This window comes from Lissotriton helveticus, chromosome 11 (genome assembly GCF_964261635.1).
Source record: "Lissotriton helveticus chromosome 11, aLisHel1.1, whole genome shotgun sequence".
NCBI classification, from domain to species: domain Eukaryota; kingdom Metazoa; phylum Chordata; class Amphibia; order Caudata; family Salamandridae; genus Lissotriton; species Lissotriton helveticus.
Window position 1 is genome coordinate 1,157,358,527 of NC_136072.1, and position 18,864 is coordinate 1,157,377,390.

Below are 18,864 nucleotides of genomic sequence, written 5' to 3' on the forward strand. Positions count from 1 at the left end.
CTAATAACTAAGAACTACAAGTTCCAGGGGTCCGTGCGGCAGTAGGCGGAGACATATGTACTCACTGAACCCGGAAGTCGGGTTGTATTGGATTCCATGTATTTTCCGTTGTAGCAGTGGTGTTCGTTGTGCTGTGGGATTTGAGTGCGTGGTGCTTCGCTAGGACCAGCGAAGACACGGACACTCACTGCATGGTGTCGGTGTAAGAGAGGAAGTGCACTCTCTTCGAGCGTTTTCGACGCTGTGAGTCGGCCGACTCATTGGAACGGGTTCTGTGTTGCTTCGCCGGTGCACATTCAGCGAAGACACAGACCCGCGTGGTTTCAGGCTATCGAGAGCCTAGAGGGGTGGATCGGCTGATCCATTCTGTGGGTGCGGTGGTGCTTCGCGGCCGTTGCGCGAAGACACGGACACCCTGTAAGCATTCCCGGCAAGAGGAGGAGACACGACGAGTGTTTGATTCCGGAGCTGTTTAACCCTGCTGGGAGTGTGTGCTACATAGAGAGGACGCCACGATAACGGAGAAGCCCAAATACCTTGTTGACTTCATTTCCGTTGGCGGTAAGACATCGGAGGGAATCATCCTTTCATGAATATCTATCATATTATTTTAATTTGTTTGTTGGAGGGGTTCTACACGTGACTATTTCTTTGCTTCTGTGACGTTAAACAGAAGGAGGGTTGGTTGCTGGACTATTAAGGGCTGACTTCGGAACTCCGACATTACTTTTCTCTCACGGTGCATGGTATAAACAACCAGGTATGTACCGAGGTAGTAGCCACAGGAACACTGAGTGAGAAGGGGTATTAGATTAGAGGATTAACCTGTGTTTGCATCTCATAGGCTCTGTATATGTTCCTGGAGATCCGAGATAGGAGAGATTCCAGAGTACGTCGCCATCTTTGTCCATAGTGGTAGATCCCCGAGGTAGGTGAAGGTTCTACGGGAGATATATGAGGCATGGGGAAGGAACACCGGCCTGTAATAACGATTTGTCCTTTATCATTGCAGATAGTACCAGCCCGCAGAGCTCCAACCCGGCCCCCTTCCTTTTTCCCTCGCCGGATCACCTCTTGGCTCTGGGTGTTATACGGACCAGGCTTGGGGAGATCCGGAGGTGGACCCTCTAGAGCATCACCCGGATCCCGTAGAGCATCAGGAACCTTGACACAAGTGGCCTGGGGAAGCTCACAAAGGCAGCAAGCCTTTGAAGCTTCCCCTTCGTGGACCCTGCGAATGTTTGCTTACAGGCCACCCATCTCTGCCCATTTGTAAACTTCAGTGTCGCCCTCATTTTCTGTGAATGCCATTTGTCATGGCAAGCGGGCATCAAGCTCTCTCTTCTTGTGTTTGGGCCTCCAATTGCACATGGAACAAGAACATGTCTCCTTACACTGCTCCCAGTTTATGCAGCTATTTTGTCTTTGTTTTCAAGCACTCCATAGGAGTACTTGCATTTTCAAACAGTCTCCCTTGCACACACACACACACACACACATTCCACTAAAATGTATGCGCATGAGTAGGAAAGTGAATTTCTGTTGCAGTAACCACCCCCACTTTTTTCCAGACTACTGATGCAATTTCACTTTATGTGCCTCACCTTATGTGCCTTGGGTCCCTGTCAATCAGGTTCCCACGGCATGTGTTCTTTCTCCAAAACTAACCCAATTGGCATCTCTAGCCACAGGTCAGCCCCTGGTAAATGGTACCACAGGTTCCCAGGGTACTGTAACCAGAGAAGAAGACCTCTAAGGGCAGCAGCACGTATTGTGCCACCAATAGAGGCACTGTACCTTTACACACACAGCCTTTGCAGGCTGCGTGTTTTGGTACAGAACAAAGTGAAGAGTAGACATGGCATACATCCCTGAGTGCCAAGCCTACAACCCACTGCCTTGGCATAAATCGGTCACCCCACTAGCTGGGTGCTTTATGCCTGTGGTGAGGGTACAGTAGCATGATCCCTGTACCCCTACAGTGTGTAAGTCCATTTGTAGATATTGTTAAGTGCAGTGCTGCCAATAAGAGTTTATGGTACTGGGAGTTTGTCATTACTTCCCTTGTAGGACAGGACCCCTGTAATATCCTCTAGGAGAGTTTGCGCTTTATTATAAGAGGAGGATTTGTCAGTGGATTTTGTTTTTGATCCTCCACGATATGAAGAACGACAAAAAGTCCCCCTTTGACACTGTGTAAGGCTCCCATTGGCTAAGCTGTCTCATTGTCTTTTGTAATTTTTTCTAAGAGACTATCTACCGGCAGTCCAAAAATATGCTCTCCATCAGAAGGATGGCCTAGTAAATTTTGTTGTACTTCTGGTTTAAAACCAGATACTCTTAACCAGGCATGTCTTCGTGATATAATGCTAGTGTTTATTACTCTAGCTGCTGTATCAGCAGCATCAAGGGTAAATCTTATATTTGTATTAGACGGATAATGTTACTTACCCAGTAAGCATCTGTTCTTGGCATATATAGCTGTAGATTTGCATGCTATGCATACTCCTACCATCTAGTGTTGGATCCGGATGTTTGGAAGTTGTTTATATTCGAAGAAGTCTTTTCCAGGCATGAAGTAGGTGACTCCTCCTTTCAGTGATAGTGCGCATGGGCACTGACTCCATTGTCAGATTGTTTTCCCGCAGAGGGTGAGAATGGAGTCACTAAGTAAAGAATAGAGAGGTCCATGCATATGTATGTAGAATAAGAAAGAGAACTGCAACACCTACAGGTACCCGGGGGTGGCCGCATGTGAATCTACAGCTATACATGCCAAGAACAGATGCTAACTGGGTTAGTAACATTATCCGTTCGAGGCATGGGAGCTGTAGATCACATGCTTTGCATAGATTATACATAGATTTAACAATCCACCTGGCAATACCAGACTTCGATATGGGATTGCCCTTGTGTGATGGTGCAAAAGCAACAAAAAGCTGTTTGGTATTATGAAAGGATTTTGTACTTTCAATGTAATATAAAAGGGCTCTTCAGACATCTAAGGTGTGCAGAGCTCGTTTTGCCACTGAATCAGGTTGAGGAAAGAATACTGGTAATTCAACCGGCTGTTTGATATGAAAGGCAGAAACTACCTTGGGTAGAAAGCTGGGGTTAGTACGAAGAACTACTTTGTGTCTGTGAAGTCGGAAAAAAGGTTATTCTATGGGTAGTGCCTGTAGTTCACCCACTCTTCTCAGCGAATTGATTGCAATGAGGAAAGCCATCTTCCAGGGAAGAAACTGTGGCTCACATTTATGCATGGGTTCAAAGGGTGGGCCCATTAATCTTGTGAGGACTATGTCAAGATTCAACACTGGAGCAGGTGGAAGTCTTGGTGGTATAACTCTTAAGTCCTTCCATGAAAGCTTTGATTACTGGCACTCTGAATAGCGATAAAGGTTGCCTATTTTGTAAATACACAGCTATTTCAGCGATATGTAGTCAGATAGAAGTGTAGGCTAATCCTGACTGCTGCAAGTGTAACGGATAACAAATTATATTTTGTATTGAAGCATCAACAGGATTGATGTTGTTATTGCAATAGATAACAAACGTTTATATTGAGTTGCATAACAGGCTCTTCTAGAAGGCCTTCTGGCCTCTTTGATGATGTTCATACAGTCTGGTGGGAGATTAGATAACCAAACTCTATGATTTCAGAAGCCTGATCAGTTGTTTGGGATCTGGGTGTCTGATTTCTCCATGGCTCTGTGTGAGGAGACTGACTGGATGTGAGGTGTACCATTTTATGTGGAACTAGGGACAGCTCCAACAGGGTTGTGAACCACGGTTGACTAGCCCATGTGGGAGCTACTCGGATCAGCATGAGGGATGTTTGTCTGAGTTTCGGATCCGCTAATGGAATGAGTGGGAGAGGTGGCAAAGCGTAGGCAAATACCCCTGACCAGTTCCTCCGTAGTGCTGTTGGGAGCAGGGTTTTCGCAAAAATGAAACCTGCTCTAATTAAACCCTCAGTAACACTTACTAACTGTGTGCTGTGAAAAACGTATGCGGAAAAGAGCCTAACATGGGAGAAAATGCTACTGAGCAAGCGCGAACTAAAGCACTGGAGTAGGCTGGAAATGCTTTAGACTAATGTAAGGTAAAAGGGCTAATGCTGTTTTAATGCATTTTATTAACGCTTGCTAGGAAAATAATATTAACTCTGGTTGCGCATGGGTAGATGTAACACAGGGTGGGTGCATAAAGGAAAGCATTATAAGTGATTAATAATGACCGTTTGTTTTCCGTATAACTATGGTTTTCTGCTCTGCAGGAAACGTTTGGATTATTGAAAGAAAATAAATGTGGTTTAATTCTGAGCGAGAAAGGGAAGGTGGAAGACCAATGTCCTTCGCGGGTCCTATGTGTCTGCCAAGAGTTTGCATGAAGAAACAAAATGATCATCGAGAGAAGGAACATTTCCTTCGAAAGTGGCACAAATGAACAAACATCGCACAAAAGTTGTTACTTGAACGAGATGGAGGAAATGAGTACTATGACAGCGGCTCGAATATGCATTTCCTGGGCTGGAAGTTGATAAGATGAATAAATTAACAATGAAATCCCTGAGCTAAAGTGACATGACAAGAGTGGTGTGACAGTACACCCCTTTCCCTAACCAATCAAATGAGGAGAAATGGTCTGTTCTGACACAATTGCGGGTTGGTGTTTTGGGTTTTAGGGTATAATTGTGGTTCCCGGTGAGAGGGGTTGTGTAGAGGTTGGTGCATGTTTCCTACCTGCGTGAGGAGAGGCCCATGTTGCCATCTCCTATTCTTGAGCTGGCTGTTCCTGTTTGCTAATTCCTAACTTTGTATTTGCCACTTCAAGTCTTCTTGAGGGGCCTTACTGCTCTCATGGCCAGAGAGTAGTTGTCCTATTTCCTATTGGGATTGTATAGACAGAAAACTGAATTTGCATAATCATTTGCAAATATATTTTGTCTCTGAACCTTTTGTCTTCACCTTTCCACTCCTTTATTCACAGTTATTGTGATGCAATATATTGTTATTTCTCTAATTTTGTTTCTTGTATGATCTATGATTCGTACTGTATTTGGAATTAATGAGCATTTTCACATTATTTAGCATTATAAATATACAAATGAGTGTCTTTATTAGCGGTGTTTAGTCATGATTTACATGTACAATAGAATCAGGTATTAGTTTGCCATACCCTGTTGCATTGCCACAAATTTTATGCAGAGACGATGATACAAATTGGATTTTGGTAAGTTCGGTGTTTCACTCACCCAGCATGAAGGGACTTGTTGGGTAATGAATTTGGGCCTGGTCTGTGAAAATGTATTAGTCCCAGATCGTTGGATCAGTGTATTGCCTTTGGAGAGCAGGTGTGGGTTCCTGAAGGCAAAGTTTGGACATTTTGCGTTTTGGTGTGTGCGGCAAAAAGATCTATTTGAGGTATTCCCCAACTTTGCATGGGAGGAGAACTTGAGGGTGAAGTTCCCATTTGTGTATTTGCGGTCTCTGTCTGCTGAGAAGATCGGCAAACGGATTATTCACTCCTAGGAGGTGTTCCGCTAGGAGATAGATTTTGTGGTGAATGGCCCACCTCCAAATGTCTTGGCCAAGTGCGACAGTTGGAGAGAGTGTGCCCCCCCCATTTTTGTACGTAATACACAGCGGTCATGTTGTTGGTACGAACTAGGACAGCTTTGCCGACCAGGTGAGTCTGAAACGCTTTGAGTGCTAGAAACACTGCTAGCAGCTCTAGATGGTTTACGCTGAGAGTTTTTTGCTTTTGACTCCACAGAACTTGCACTGTGTGTTGTTGAAGATGAGCCCCCGAACGAGTGAGGAACGCAGCCGCTGTTAGCATTGGCTGTGGAACTGGCTCTATGAAGGGCCGTCCTTTTGATACATTTTGTGTGTTCCACCACTGCAGAGAGCGATGAGTAGGGCCGCTTACCAACACTAGATTGGTTAACAGACCCTGCGATTGGTTCCACTGAGTTGCTAAGCATTCCTGTAGGGGACGCATGTGAAGCCTGGCATGGGGAACGATCATGATGCAAGATGCCATCATTCCCAGTAGTTGCATATACACTCGAGCTGGAAGCGAGTGATTGGACTGAAACTGGAGAACTAGTGCCTGAATGTTGCGGATTCTGGCTGCATTGGCAAAGGCCAGAGCCTTTTGAATATCTAAAGTTACTCCTAGGTCATTTTGAATGCTGGAAGGTTGGAGATGCGATTTCAACACATTGACTGTGAACCCCAGTTGGTGCAGTAACTGTAGTATCCTGTGAGTAGGTGGTAGAGGCCTGAGGAGGTATCTTTGGACCCTCCGCGATAGAAGGAGCGCCGAAAGGAACCACCTCCTGCAGTTAATTGAAGGGCTCCCATATATTTGGCCACTTCTGTGTCCTCCTTATTTTTTTCTAATAATGAACCTACCGCGGGGCCAAAGAGGTGTTTGAACATCTGGGTTAAAACCTGACATGTGCAACCAAGCATGCCTTCTTAAAAGAAGGCAGGTTTTGACAGCTCTGGCCACAGTGTCCGCAGCATCTAGGGCGCACCTGATTGAATTATTGGAAATGAGCTATCCCTCCTGCACTAGGTCTTGCGCCTTGGGCTTGTGCTCATCAGGTAGAAATTGGAGCAACGGCTCCATTTCATCCCAATGCACCCTGTTGTACCTACCTAAAAGTGCTTGGGTGCTGGAGATGCGCCAAAAGTTTTCAGCCTGGGAGGCTACTCTTTTCCCCAAAGCGTCTAGAAACGTAGATATTTTTGTCTGGGGTGGAGCATCTCCTGTGGTTTGGGAATTGGTCCTTTTGCTTGCATTGGAAACTACCAAGGAATCCAATGGTAACCGCCCCCTTATATATGCTGGATCTGATGGTGCCAGCTTATACTTCTGGTCTACCCTAGGGGTGAGAATACGTGCCCTGACCAGATAATAAAAAATGACATCCACATGTCTGATCATACCCTTGAGAAGGGTATTGTGTGCGAGGATTTTTGGATACTACTGCGGTTTGAAAAGGAAATCCTCTTCCAGGGATTCCTTATGCAACTGAACCCCACGGTAGTTAGAAGCTCTACCCAACAGTTCTATGTATCCTACACTGTTGTGGAGAAGGCTTGGTAGGGTACAGATCAGGATCCTTCCCTGTGGGCGAAATCAGTGTTGTAATCTGTCCAGGTGTCTGAAGGTGTTGGCTCATTAACCCCAGCCCCTTCCCCATCCCCATCATCAGGTGTATGTGTTGGTGAGTTCTCAGGTGAAATTAGTAAGGGTGGAAACTGAGGGCAAGGAGGTGATGGCAGAGGAGGAGAAGGGTTAGTACTTACATTTTTCCTTTTTAAAGTAATGTGGTAGGCCTCTTCAGTCTCAGGTTTATGTTGTATTGTCACCTTAGTGGCAATATGTCCAGTAGTTTGTTGAATATAGAGCTCCCGCTGTTTCGGATCCGGTTTGGAAGGCGCAACATCGAAATGGTGCTCTTTTGATGGAATCGGCACATCTGTTTGTTTCGGTGCTCAAGGCTTCGGTGCCAGTGTTATGGGTGCCGAGGATTTCGGATCTGAAGGCGTTATCGGCATCGAAGGGGGTAGGGCGGAGCCTGACTTTTTCTTCGATCCCGAAGGTTTTAGCTAAGTGCCCAATTTAGAACGGCTCTGTTCGGAGCCGAACGGCTTCGGGGTATGTTTTGGTGCCGAGCCGGAAGGCGGGGCGTCGGAAAAATGGTCTCGGTGCCGACCTTGGCCCAGATGCGGAGGTTGGACGGGAGCCTTCTTCTTGGTCTGCGGTGGACTTTGGGGCAAGGGAGGATCTGTACTCATGGTACGCTGCCCTTGCAGGGTATCTTCATCCCCCTCGGAGCCATAGTCCGAGATGGAGATCGGGTCTTGTTCTTCCTAGGCTACCATGGCATCTGCAGTCTCTGGTTCCGAATCTTCTCTGAAGAGGTCTGGAATGAAACCGATGTGTTGGCTCTGCATGTCGCGACGTTGAGCCAAACGGTCGCAAAGCGTTTTCTTGGATCAGAAAGCCTTACACACGTCGCAGTGGTGTTCACTATGCTCCGGAGACAAGCACAGGTTGTGCTAATACGCGCTTGAATCCGTGCCACTCTCGGTCAGACACGTGTATGTGCCTACCGATTTACTCTATTAAGGCAAATTGCTGATGTCCTGGCGGCTCCAACTCAATCCGGGAGTACGACCTTTTTGCAGGTGGGAGGATTGTGTCTAATTGTGTGACCGTACTGGCTTCATTTTGCTTAGGTGTATTCCTTTAAGATCACTTGTACAGTTCATAGTCTCATCTTTGAAAGTAGCAACGTGGATGCCGGTTTGGAATTTTCACCGTCATCACGTGCACGCCATCTGTAGCCTCACCTCACAGCTACTTGTATTCATTCTCAACAGGAATCACTATTCTGATTTTGACTTGTGCCCTACCGGTTTGGAATTATCACCGGTTCAAGGCCTTCACTGACCTTGGAATCAGCCATTAAGCCCTGAAGAGTCGGAGACCACTGTTTCTCTGACGACACAAGTGTCGGCTGGCTGTTTTGTGTTATTACCAATTAAAGAAATCAAGACATCTATGTTGGATATTGTTCCATTTGCTTTCGATTTACATCTACACTATTTACTTTATTACTGTATGTGTGCACGGGACTGTTGTTTTATGTATATGTGGTAGGATTCTCCTTCACAGAACAAGGGGTTATTGGGTCTCCCCTTCCCAGTTAGCACCATACCAAATTGTTTCATGTACAACACACCAACGTTAATAAGCTGAGCGCCATTCCTTCCTTTATACGAAAACCCTGTTCTCTTGTATGAAAGCACAGGTTGCACACTGCGTGTGAGTCAGTGCACAGGAACTTTGCCCGATGGCCTTCCACGAGCTACCCGATCGAAAGAGGGATTTGTCAATAAATACAATACGCGGAGAATGGAAATACACAATCGAAAATAATACCGTCGAGGGTGAGTGTATTGCGCACTGAGGGAAACCGGAGATACATTGTTGAACTGGAGCACAGCAATTCATGTCCGAACCCAATGGCGGAAAAAAACAATCTAACAATGGAGTCGATGCCTATGCGCACTATCACCGAAAGGAGGAGTCACCTACCTTGTGACTGGAAAAGACTTCTTCAAAGAAAAACAACTTGCAAACATCCAGACCCAACACTAGATGGCAGGAGTATGCAAAACATGTGATCAACAGCTCACATGCCTCGAACATAAGTTTACCTTCGGATGGAATTTGGTATGCCCTTTTTAGGTCGAGCCTAGCGCAGCACGCATGCGCTGCTCTAGGAAATCGGCCTCTTGGAATCACTTCAGCTTTTCTACAAGCTCGTTTGTGGGCTCACATGCTATTGGCCTTTGCGCCTGGCTTTCAAAATTGAAAGCACACAATTGGCCAAAGGCGTGTGGATGTCCCAGCTTTTCAGGAAATATTTACTCTCAGAGAGTTTTGCTCTCGGGAGCCAGCAGCGGCGAGCAGGAGCCATCTGTTTTGGGTCAGGTTTCCTTGCCGCTTTCATTAGAAGGCGCGTCCCGTCCACCTTGGGCAAGGGACACCACCCACCTCCACAAGAGTGCGTTTTTACAGACGCGCTTGTTTTCTCAGCCTTGTAACTCCTGTTTCTGGGAAACCGTGCCAGGAATAACCCCTTGTCTGTGTCTGCAGATCTGCAAGTCACAGACACCGCTTGGTAGAGAAACCATGCATTCGGCCCGCTGGAGGAACAAATTGCAGCCTTAGCACTTTCTTATGAACGATCTGCCAGGCTTTTTATTTCATTCTTGAACACGCATTTCTTTAAACATCCACGGAATAAAGTTGTACGTGTTGTCATATTGAGTATTTTCAACCTCAAATCCCCGTGATTATTTACGATGTAATAATGTCCAGTCCTTTTCGTTGGTTATTTTATGTGAAAAATATATTTTCCACTCTTTTTGCTCTAAAAATATTTTCCCTTCTGTATTATTTGTTTCAGTGAATGTGATTTCTAACTTCCTCAGCAGGGATGAGGGAGTGCAGTTATGGTAGTTGAACTTTTCGGGTGGTGTATCTTTTGTGAGGAAAGCCAGAATTTTCTGAAACACACTCTAGGATTAGCATTTGCATTAAATTTAAGCCCGCCCTGGCACCCAGGCTGGAGAGGATGTTGCTCTGTCCGGATTGCAGGCACCTCAGCTGCAATTGTCCTCGAGTTGAGACCCATTTCCGTCCTGATGGGCCATCGAAATCGTCGTCGCAGGTGTGGAGTGCTTGCAAACGATTTAGCTCTTTGCATACATTCTGTTAAGTGAACCATACACGTGCTAATTACATCCAATTTTCGTTTACTTCCGTTCTTTTACAGACTTCATTGGCACGTCTCCTAATTAAATCAGTGATACTTTTGTGGTACTATTTTTATTTGAAATTCTGTGTTCAGTTCAGCTCTTTACAAGAGGGTCAAAAGTGGAAAACAAAGTTTGGACAAGAACACGTTTCCCAGTCTTGTGTAGGGCTTCTTAAACCTGTGTTTGGCACCCTGAGTTACTGCCCAGTTCCTTTGGAAAAGAGCGCCCTGGCCCTGCCTCCGACCCTTTACTTAGCAGAACCATTGCATCCGAAATTTAATTTCACTGTAAGGCGACAATCAGCCCTTTGTCGCCACCTTTTCCTATTACCTCACCAAAGTATTATCGTTAAAACTCCAAAGGCCGGGGTAAAGGTTCCCTTCTAACCTAATTGTTTTCTTATTGCGTTTGGCCTTGACAGGGGCAAAACCGTTTCAGTCTAGCCCCAATACCGGAAGGGCGCCAACAACCGAAAGTGGCCTCACTGCCCACGGCCTCTCTACACCCAGGCGCGCCACACACTCTCCCCCATTTTACCCCCACAGTCTCCTCTCAGGCTGGCACTGCTCCGCATTTCGGCCCCATGGTCTCCTCGCGCTGGCTCTGCCTCGCCCTCTCCTTATAGCACTACCCGGCCCTGTTCCTATTTCAGTCCCTGGGTCTCCTCACGCTGGCCCTCCTCCTTAATTCCGTCCCGCTGTCTCCCCAAGGTGGCACTACCTGGCCCTCTCTTTATGTCACTGTCCGGTCCTGTTCTTATTCCAGTCCTGCTGCCTCCTCTTCACTTTCACAACCAGTGCCCTTTCATTTCTGGGTCAAACCCTCCCCCCTTTACTCTGACATACTACAACATTTCTGATCACTAGTCTCCACACATACTACCCTGTCCTCGGTTCACTCCAGCGCTACCACCATTTCTTCGTTTTTTTCCTTCACATTCTCCTCTATTTACAACCATCCTCTTCTCTCCTCTTCACCCACACACTGACCCGCTGTTCCGCTGTTCTAACCCTATCCCCATCTTCACCTCAGGGCTGACTTCCTTTTCTCGGTTCTCACCCCCGCCTCCTCTTCACCCTGGAACTGACTTCCTAAACACTTATAAGGTCCCAAAGGTGAGACTTATTGGCTATGCTAATGCTTGTTTAATGTTCTTCTGGGAGGTGTTGTAAAATGTCTTCCATTTCGTCCCAGTGTGCCCTTTCATCATGATAAAAGGTCTATTGAATTAGCAATTCACCAATAATTAGATTATTGAGCTGCCACTCTTACCCGCCACATTTAAACGTTTGCTCTCTTTGTCTAGTGGTAGAGCGTCATCAGTTGCCTGAGAGTTTGCTCTTTTGCGAGCAGTAGCAACAACTAAAGAGTCTGGTGTAAGTTGACTCCTACTGTAAATAGGGTCTGCTGGAGAAGGCTTATATTTATTATACACTCTAGGAGTGATCATTCTAGATGTGACAGGGTTATTGAATATATCAGAAGCATGCTTGAGCATTCCTTTTAGCATAAGGATATGGGGTGTAAATGTTTGTGTTGAAGAAAGAGTATCAAACAAAAAATCATCCTCTATTTCCTCAGTATGTAATTGTACCTTATGGAAATTAGCTGCCCTATTGATAAAGCCATGATATGTAGTGGTATCATCTGGTGGGGATGAGGGTTTAGATGGATAAAGTTAAGGGATCTGTATTGTCTATTGGATCTGTATCAGTTGTATCCCAGTCATCCTGTGCTGGGATTGACTGTTCAGTACCAGCACATATCCATATCCATCCTCTGCAAAGTAGTGACTCTTCTGTTGAATGTGCTTGTTCATGAGCTGGAGAGTGTTGTGGTGATGGAGTAAGTTCATGGTGCTGTGGAGGAGGACTAAAGTGAAGTGGACTAGTGGCATTGTCCTGTTTTTATCCTTGTCTTTATAGGAATGTCTATTGCTTCCTGAGAAGAAAATTGTCGCTTAGCAGATTGTGCATGCTCCTGAGGGGGCTGGTGAATATTCGTCCTGTATCAGGATGAATTACTAAGTGTTTTTGTTGAGAATCCAGTTGCTGGTGTAATTTCTCGAGTACTGGTTATACAGTCTGTGGAGAATGCTCAACCAGTTGGCTTTTTCGACTCTGAAAATGTCTTTTCCCCTGAATTTTTATGAACCAATTGTTTTGGTTCCGAAGCTTTGGCTTTAACCGCAGAGTTTGAGCACTTGTTCGAAGCCGAGAGTTTCAGTGCTGAAGATTTAGACGTTTCTGCGTTTGATTGTTTCAGTGCTGAAATCGAAGACTATGAGGTAGACTGTTTCGGACCAAAGAGTTTAGGCTGTGTTTTCAGGGCCATGTCGAGGCTAGACTTTCTGGAATCAGTCAGTCGGTGCCGACCATGGCCCGAAGGCAGTGGAGGCCTAATAGCAGACTTTTATAATGTCTGTGGTTTTGTATGGGGCAGTTTATTCACGGTTTGTTGCACTGAGGTAAGGGTATCTTGTTGTTCTTCAGATTCAAAGCTTTGGTTCTGGAGAGAAATGACCCTCATCTGCAGCCGATGAATGTGCCCCCATTTCGGTTCCCGGCGCCTCTGAACAAAAAATATCCAGTGTTTCGTTGATGCTGCGTAGATACATTTGCAGTCTTCTGGCTTTCCGATCTCGTAGAGCCTTCTTCGACCTGAATAATTTACACACCTCACAGTTTTGTTCTTGACCTCACAGTTTTGTTCTTGATGCTCAGGAGACCGGCACAAATTATACACCTAAATTGCCTAAATATGGGTTGAATCTCCATCGAAAACAATACTGACGGCATTAGGAAAGGATCCTAATGATGGTGTCGACCGGAGCCGAAGAGCACACTATCGAACCCGACGGCAGAAAATAAACAAACTAACAACGGAGTCGATCAGCATGCGCACTGCAAGCAAGAGGAGTCACCGCTATAACTCGTGATTCAAAAGACTTCTGCGAAGAAAAACAACTTGCACACTTCTGACCCCAAAACTAGACTTATGAGCACGTGTATCTACAGCTATCTACAGATATATATCTACACACATAGATATATATCTATCTATACAGATCATCTATATCTATACATATATATCTATATCTAGCTCTATATATCTATCTATATCTCTCTCTATCTATCTATCTACAATACTCTTATAGGGGTTTTCAGTCAAGCCTCTTTATCCATTACTTTGTGGTTAGGTCATTCACATTCTTGTTCCTTCCACTACAGCATACAGCATGGGGTAATGAGTCAGCCCACCTCAGCTATTGGCTAACTTCACTGTGAATGACAGCATTCTACTCTTTCACATGATGCAGATTTGCACACAAAGAAATTCACTTCAGAGCAATGGACTATTATGGTATTGTGTGCTTTTTGAGACCCAAAAATTTTACGAGGGCCTGGTAGCTCCCGCAAAGTTTTACAAAACCATGATGAAACATAACAAGCACTGGCAAAGCCAAAAGGATCAACAGAGGTGGGACTGCATCCAGTCCCCAGTGAATGCACAGCGTAGTGCCACTTTCGGCCAATATTTTATCTATCTTTTTAATTCTTATCATTTTTATCCATGTCATCATAATCCTTTGAACCATAATTTTCAAGTTTTTAGAAGTTTATTTTGAAACGGGACCACACGCTGCGTGTACACGTTATTTTCAAGTTTCTACTGCTCAATGGTGTCACTCCGGACTTTTTTCCAAGAACATGAAGGATACGTGATTTCATACAAAGCAGTGTTTATTCCAGTAAAATCACCCAATGCATTTCGGGCTACATGCCCTTCTTTGGGGGTCACTGCCTTTCATAGTTAAAAACACACCGCTTCCCTCGTAGTTCTCTCCAATCCCCCTTCTCCCCTGGCAAAGGATGGCAGCCAATGCCAGGGCAGTGACAATGGTGGTCGCTTATTGCTAAATGGAAAACCTTTGCAAAAGGTTATTCAGCCAAATGTTTTTATTGTCAGTGGTGGTGTTTTATTTTCAAAGCAGTTGACAAAACTGCATTTTAAAATGTTTAAATGTATTTTATATTCTAAATAATTATATATTTTTTTTAAGGACATGTTTTTCGAAAAGTACATTCTGGGATCACACATTTTAATATTTATGGAAATGTAGTTCCAATGATGGGAAACAGTTCCATCAACTAACTCAAATTACGTAAAATGAGGAACCAAACTACGTGACTATGATGTGAATAAGTGTTTAACCACCACATCAACAGGGCTTCCCCACCTTTTACTGAGACTGAAGACCTGCGAAATGGTCTTCTCATGGTTAATTGAGACCAGGCTGGAGGAGGGAGTACCATTCACACATGCTCCCTACTTTGAGACCCGTTTGGTTTGAATATTGTAGAAGGAAATGAGACCACCAAGGTTTTTTGCTATAGTTGCTTCAACTCTTGCAAAAAATCTACTGGCAATTCATCAAAAAGAATGCAAACTAGAAAGGGCTACTTTGCAGCTACACTGAAAACTTGGTAGTGTTTCTTTAAGGCTCTTTTTCTCTCACCAGCAAGAAAACTGCTCAGTCGGTACATAAGGACAAACCATACTTTGAAGAATCCACATCATAAACTCTGCTGACACTTACATTGCCTTTGGTATGTCCAAGTTTTGCACTTAGTGCACAGAGCTTCGACATGTAAGATCTTAGCAGACCCACCATTCCTTGTATAAACGTTCAGATTTTTTTATGTGCATATTGCGTTGATGCAGGTTTTATTTTTAAAGTGAAATTAGCATAAACATACTTTTAAATTCCCTTTTATCAGTCCATTTAAGAGTATTTTCTTTTTCTCCAATGGAATAGCTCAAAGCTACTGAAAAAGAACAGTTTTAAAAAGAGGAAACCACAAATAAGACATTAGCTTACTTTCAAAACTAATAATGTTCACATTATTTCATGCTTGTAGATGCTTACAGGAAATGACATCTGAAGCATTTTAACGTCATGCACAGGTGTTGTAAAAATTAATTTGACACCACAATGCGTTGGTGATTTTCACAAAAAATTTAATTTCAGAGTTTTATTTCTCCTAAAGTTGAAGAGTGTCACTGGTATGTGAATAATGTTTTTAGTTAGGCTACTAGCAGCACATCACTAATAGCAGAGTTGACAAAGCAATGGCGCTTGGAAAACTTTCCTTACCCTGGTTAGCTGATGCTGTGGCCACAGGTGGCCTTCCGCGCACCTGCGTCTGCGGTGTCACTGTGGCTGTGGTGGTAGTGGTGGTCACTGCGCGGGTTACTGGAGCACTTGGCAAAGCTACAGTTTTACCCTCTGGCTTCTGGCCATAAGGCACTGGCAGAAACAAGCTGCAGAGCAGGGAAGGAAGTAATTAACCAAATTAGTGCACAAATCAAGTAAAAGGAAAAAATAGTTAATCTGAATCCTAGTTCTGTATAGTAGGAGTATTCATTGAAATCATAAGCATTAGAATATTCCTCCTTTAACACTTTAACTAACTGCAAGCCATAGAATTGTGGCATTGATAAACACGAAAAATACAGCCTAAGGCCAATTTTCCAAATATCATGAATTTTTCTTAGGAAAAATAAACATTCATGTTTTCTATTGTTAATGTATATTCAGTTGCATATTTAATGTACTTCCTAATTTCTATGTACTATAGAATAATATTCTTTAGTATTACCTGTAATTCCTTAAAACTATATTTCCATGATTTTGTTTCCTCCAAACTATTTTCTCAGTTTTAATATTTCCATAAATTCACATGCATCCCTATCTTTATCCCTTCCTGCCTGAAATAAGCTCCAGAGCTTTAGTTAATGTGATGGGGAAATCTCTACATACAGACCCTTAATGTTCCTTGCCTTCCCATATCGGAACTAAAGCCTCGGAAATGGGTATGTTGTTTATAGCTTCGATAAAGATTCCTACAACAAAATGTGTTACTTACCCTGCAAATAAAGGAACAATTGTCCCCTAAGCATGATAACAATACTCATGAAAAAATTATTCCAATGAATTATTCTAATGGCTATAAGGAATTCAATTTATTTTCAGAATAAAAACCAACACAACAACATAAAGGAATGTACCCCCGGCGGGTTAAATCCAAAACAGGTGTTAAACACAAACAAAAATAGACAACATACAGGCAAAGGCAAAGTGTGACCAACAATCATGTACAATAATAAGGTCACTTGTGTAGGAAGCTGGCTCTGTCTATACTATACCAAAATGCGGTATAATGTGCACAGAGTCCAGTGGAACTCCAAAGGTAGGCAGAGGTAAAACAGCATTGGCATAGCCAATAGTTCTCACCTTTCGGACCTTTTAAGTATTTAGCTAGAGCAATTGCACAATACTACTGAAATGAAAAGGCTGCATTTTTCCGTAACACAGTTAGGCAGAGGGAACCAGGAAATGAAACCACACACTGCATGCCGCTATAGCCTACATAGTTGTTTATTTTGTAAACTGATTCCGGCGAGTGTGGCATACAGAAAGGGGCGTGGCTGCCTTTAAAGTTAAAGCGCCGCATGGGGTGCGCTTTAACAAAAAAACAACAACAAACGTGTTAAAATAAATACGGCGAGCCGCGTTAAAGAAATGTATCTTCTTCCTCGGTCTATTAAAGTCCAGCAAAATTGTATTTGAAGCACAAAGACTTGCGCACAGCAGTGTCCACTTTAGATAAAAAATTTCCATTGACTGGGTAGAATTCAGGTTTTATTCTTGTCCATTGATTCCCCCACTGACCTTCTGGCGGCAATAAAGCCCCGCGCAAACCCAGCCTGACCCCCGACTTCCCACGCGTTATTATATTGTGAGACGGGGCTACTTACAGTCCAGGCCATTGTCTCGCGCTGTAGACATATAATAACGTATTCTGGGGCTGGGCCTGCCGAGAACACTTCATGCACTCCGCACTGCCTTTTCACTCCGGCGCTCCCACCCATCCTAAAACTGCTCCCCATGCCTGCGCTGAATGTCTTTGTTTCCATCCCTGCGGAGGACTGCTCAAGTAAACAAGTACAGACAAATATTCACGTGACTCGCTGAAAACCGCATCTTTCACTCCTAAATCTAGAGCTGTAAGATCGCTCCCCGCTAAGCGTACCTTGGAAACAATACGTCTTGGAAAGAAAAAGCCCTTCTCCGCATGGTTTCAATTATCTCGCATGGCCCTCATTATGGATGTGCAATGTGGCTTAACCTGTGCGATGCTTAGCTACCCAGGATGCAGCTATAATGAGGCCAGCAGCAGAGACATCTCTAGGAAAGGTATTTAAGCACACGCTGAAGATTATCTTCAGAACCCCACTGCTTACCAACATGAATTTTAACAACTTTTATCTCACCGTCTCAGCACAAAACAATGCAGCCTAAAGAAAAAAAAGAACCACGCTTGCAGAGAAGCTGTTTACACAAATAACACTGTGCATAATGCGGAATGCACATGCCAGCTCGGGGAAAATACTCTGGAGTGTTGCAGGGGAGGAGGCGCTGCAGCAGACGCCCTGTGCGCCGCTGCTCTCTCCCGAGGCAAAACGCCATGGGAGTGAACCTTTTAGAAGAGCTGGGACATGCAATCACCTTTAGCCATTTACAGGCTTTGATTCCCAAAAGATGCACGCAAATGCCAAACCAATGCGTGGGAGGAGTCAGACCCACAGAGTAATCACAAGAAGCCTCGCAGAGCAGTGCATGAGCGCTGCTAGGCTCGACCAAAAAAAATAGCACCTTACTCTCTATTTGTGGTAGTGTGGGCATGCAGTAGGGCTTTATCAGAGGGTAGTGTTAAGCATTTGCTGTACACACTCAGTCATCAAATGATTTCACACACTCAAAGACTGAACTCCGACCAATTTGCTTTATATTAAAATATTATTTAGTTATATTTATGTCCTATAACAAAGCAAGCCTGGCACAGGCAATCTATTTGTACTTAGCAATGACAATACAGTTTGAATTTGATATTTGATATTTATTAATTTATATAGCGCACAAATCACCCCGTCAGGGGTATCTCTGCCCTTGGGGCGGCATGCTACAACAAACAAGAGGGCCTCAGAAAAAATGGGTTTTTAACAGCTTCCTGAAATGAGGAAGGCTCTGGCAGTCGCTATTCTTGCTGGAGTGGGATAAGCTAGCGCTGTTGAGGTGTTTATTGTGGCACCGAGCCCTGACAGGATCCTTAAAAACTTCTGTTACGTGCTTGATGACACCCTTAAGCATTGGCAAAATGGCAGTAGACCTTTGTGTGTTATCAAAAGTGTCTAGTAGGAAATGTTCCTCCACCGCATCAGTGTGTAAGTGCACCCCATGATATTGGGCAGCTCTTTGGACTAGTAGGTTAAAAACTATAGTGTCCTCTGGTGGGGAAGGTCTAGAAGGGTATATATAGTCTTGTGGGACATAAGGCACATCAGGGGTGTTGTAATCATCCCATGGATTAGGTGACTGAGGGGGACTATTGGTCCCTGTTGGGTCATGTGCACCCCCCACCTGTGTCATCAGAGTCTATGTCTGCAT

At 44.3% G+C, this 18,864-nt stretch overlaps 1 protein-coding gene across 11 annotated transcripts in view; it reads right to left on the minus strand.

Moving 5' to 3' along the window:
* Window positions 1-18,864, minus strand: part of EP400 (E1A binding protein p400) — a 522,955-nt gene that overhangs the window by 285,125 nt on the left and 218,966 nt on the right. For all 11 annotated transcript variants that reach the window (XM_078667964.1, XM_078667963.1, XM_078667968.1 and 8 more), the window contains one exon: window positions 15,511-15,677. In XM_078667964.1, coding sequence (XP_078524090.1) covers window positions 15,511-15,677 — 167 coding nt within the window. The remainder of the gene's footprint in view (window positions 1-15,510; window positions 15,678-18,864) is intronic.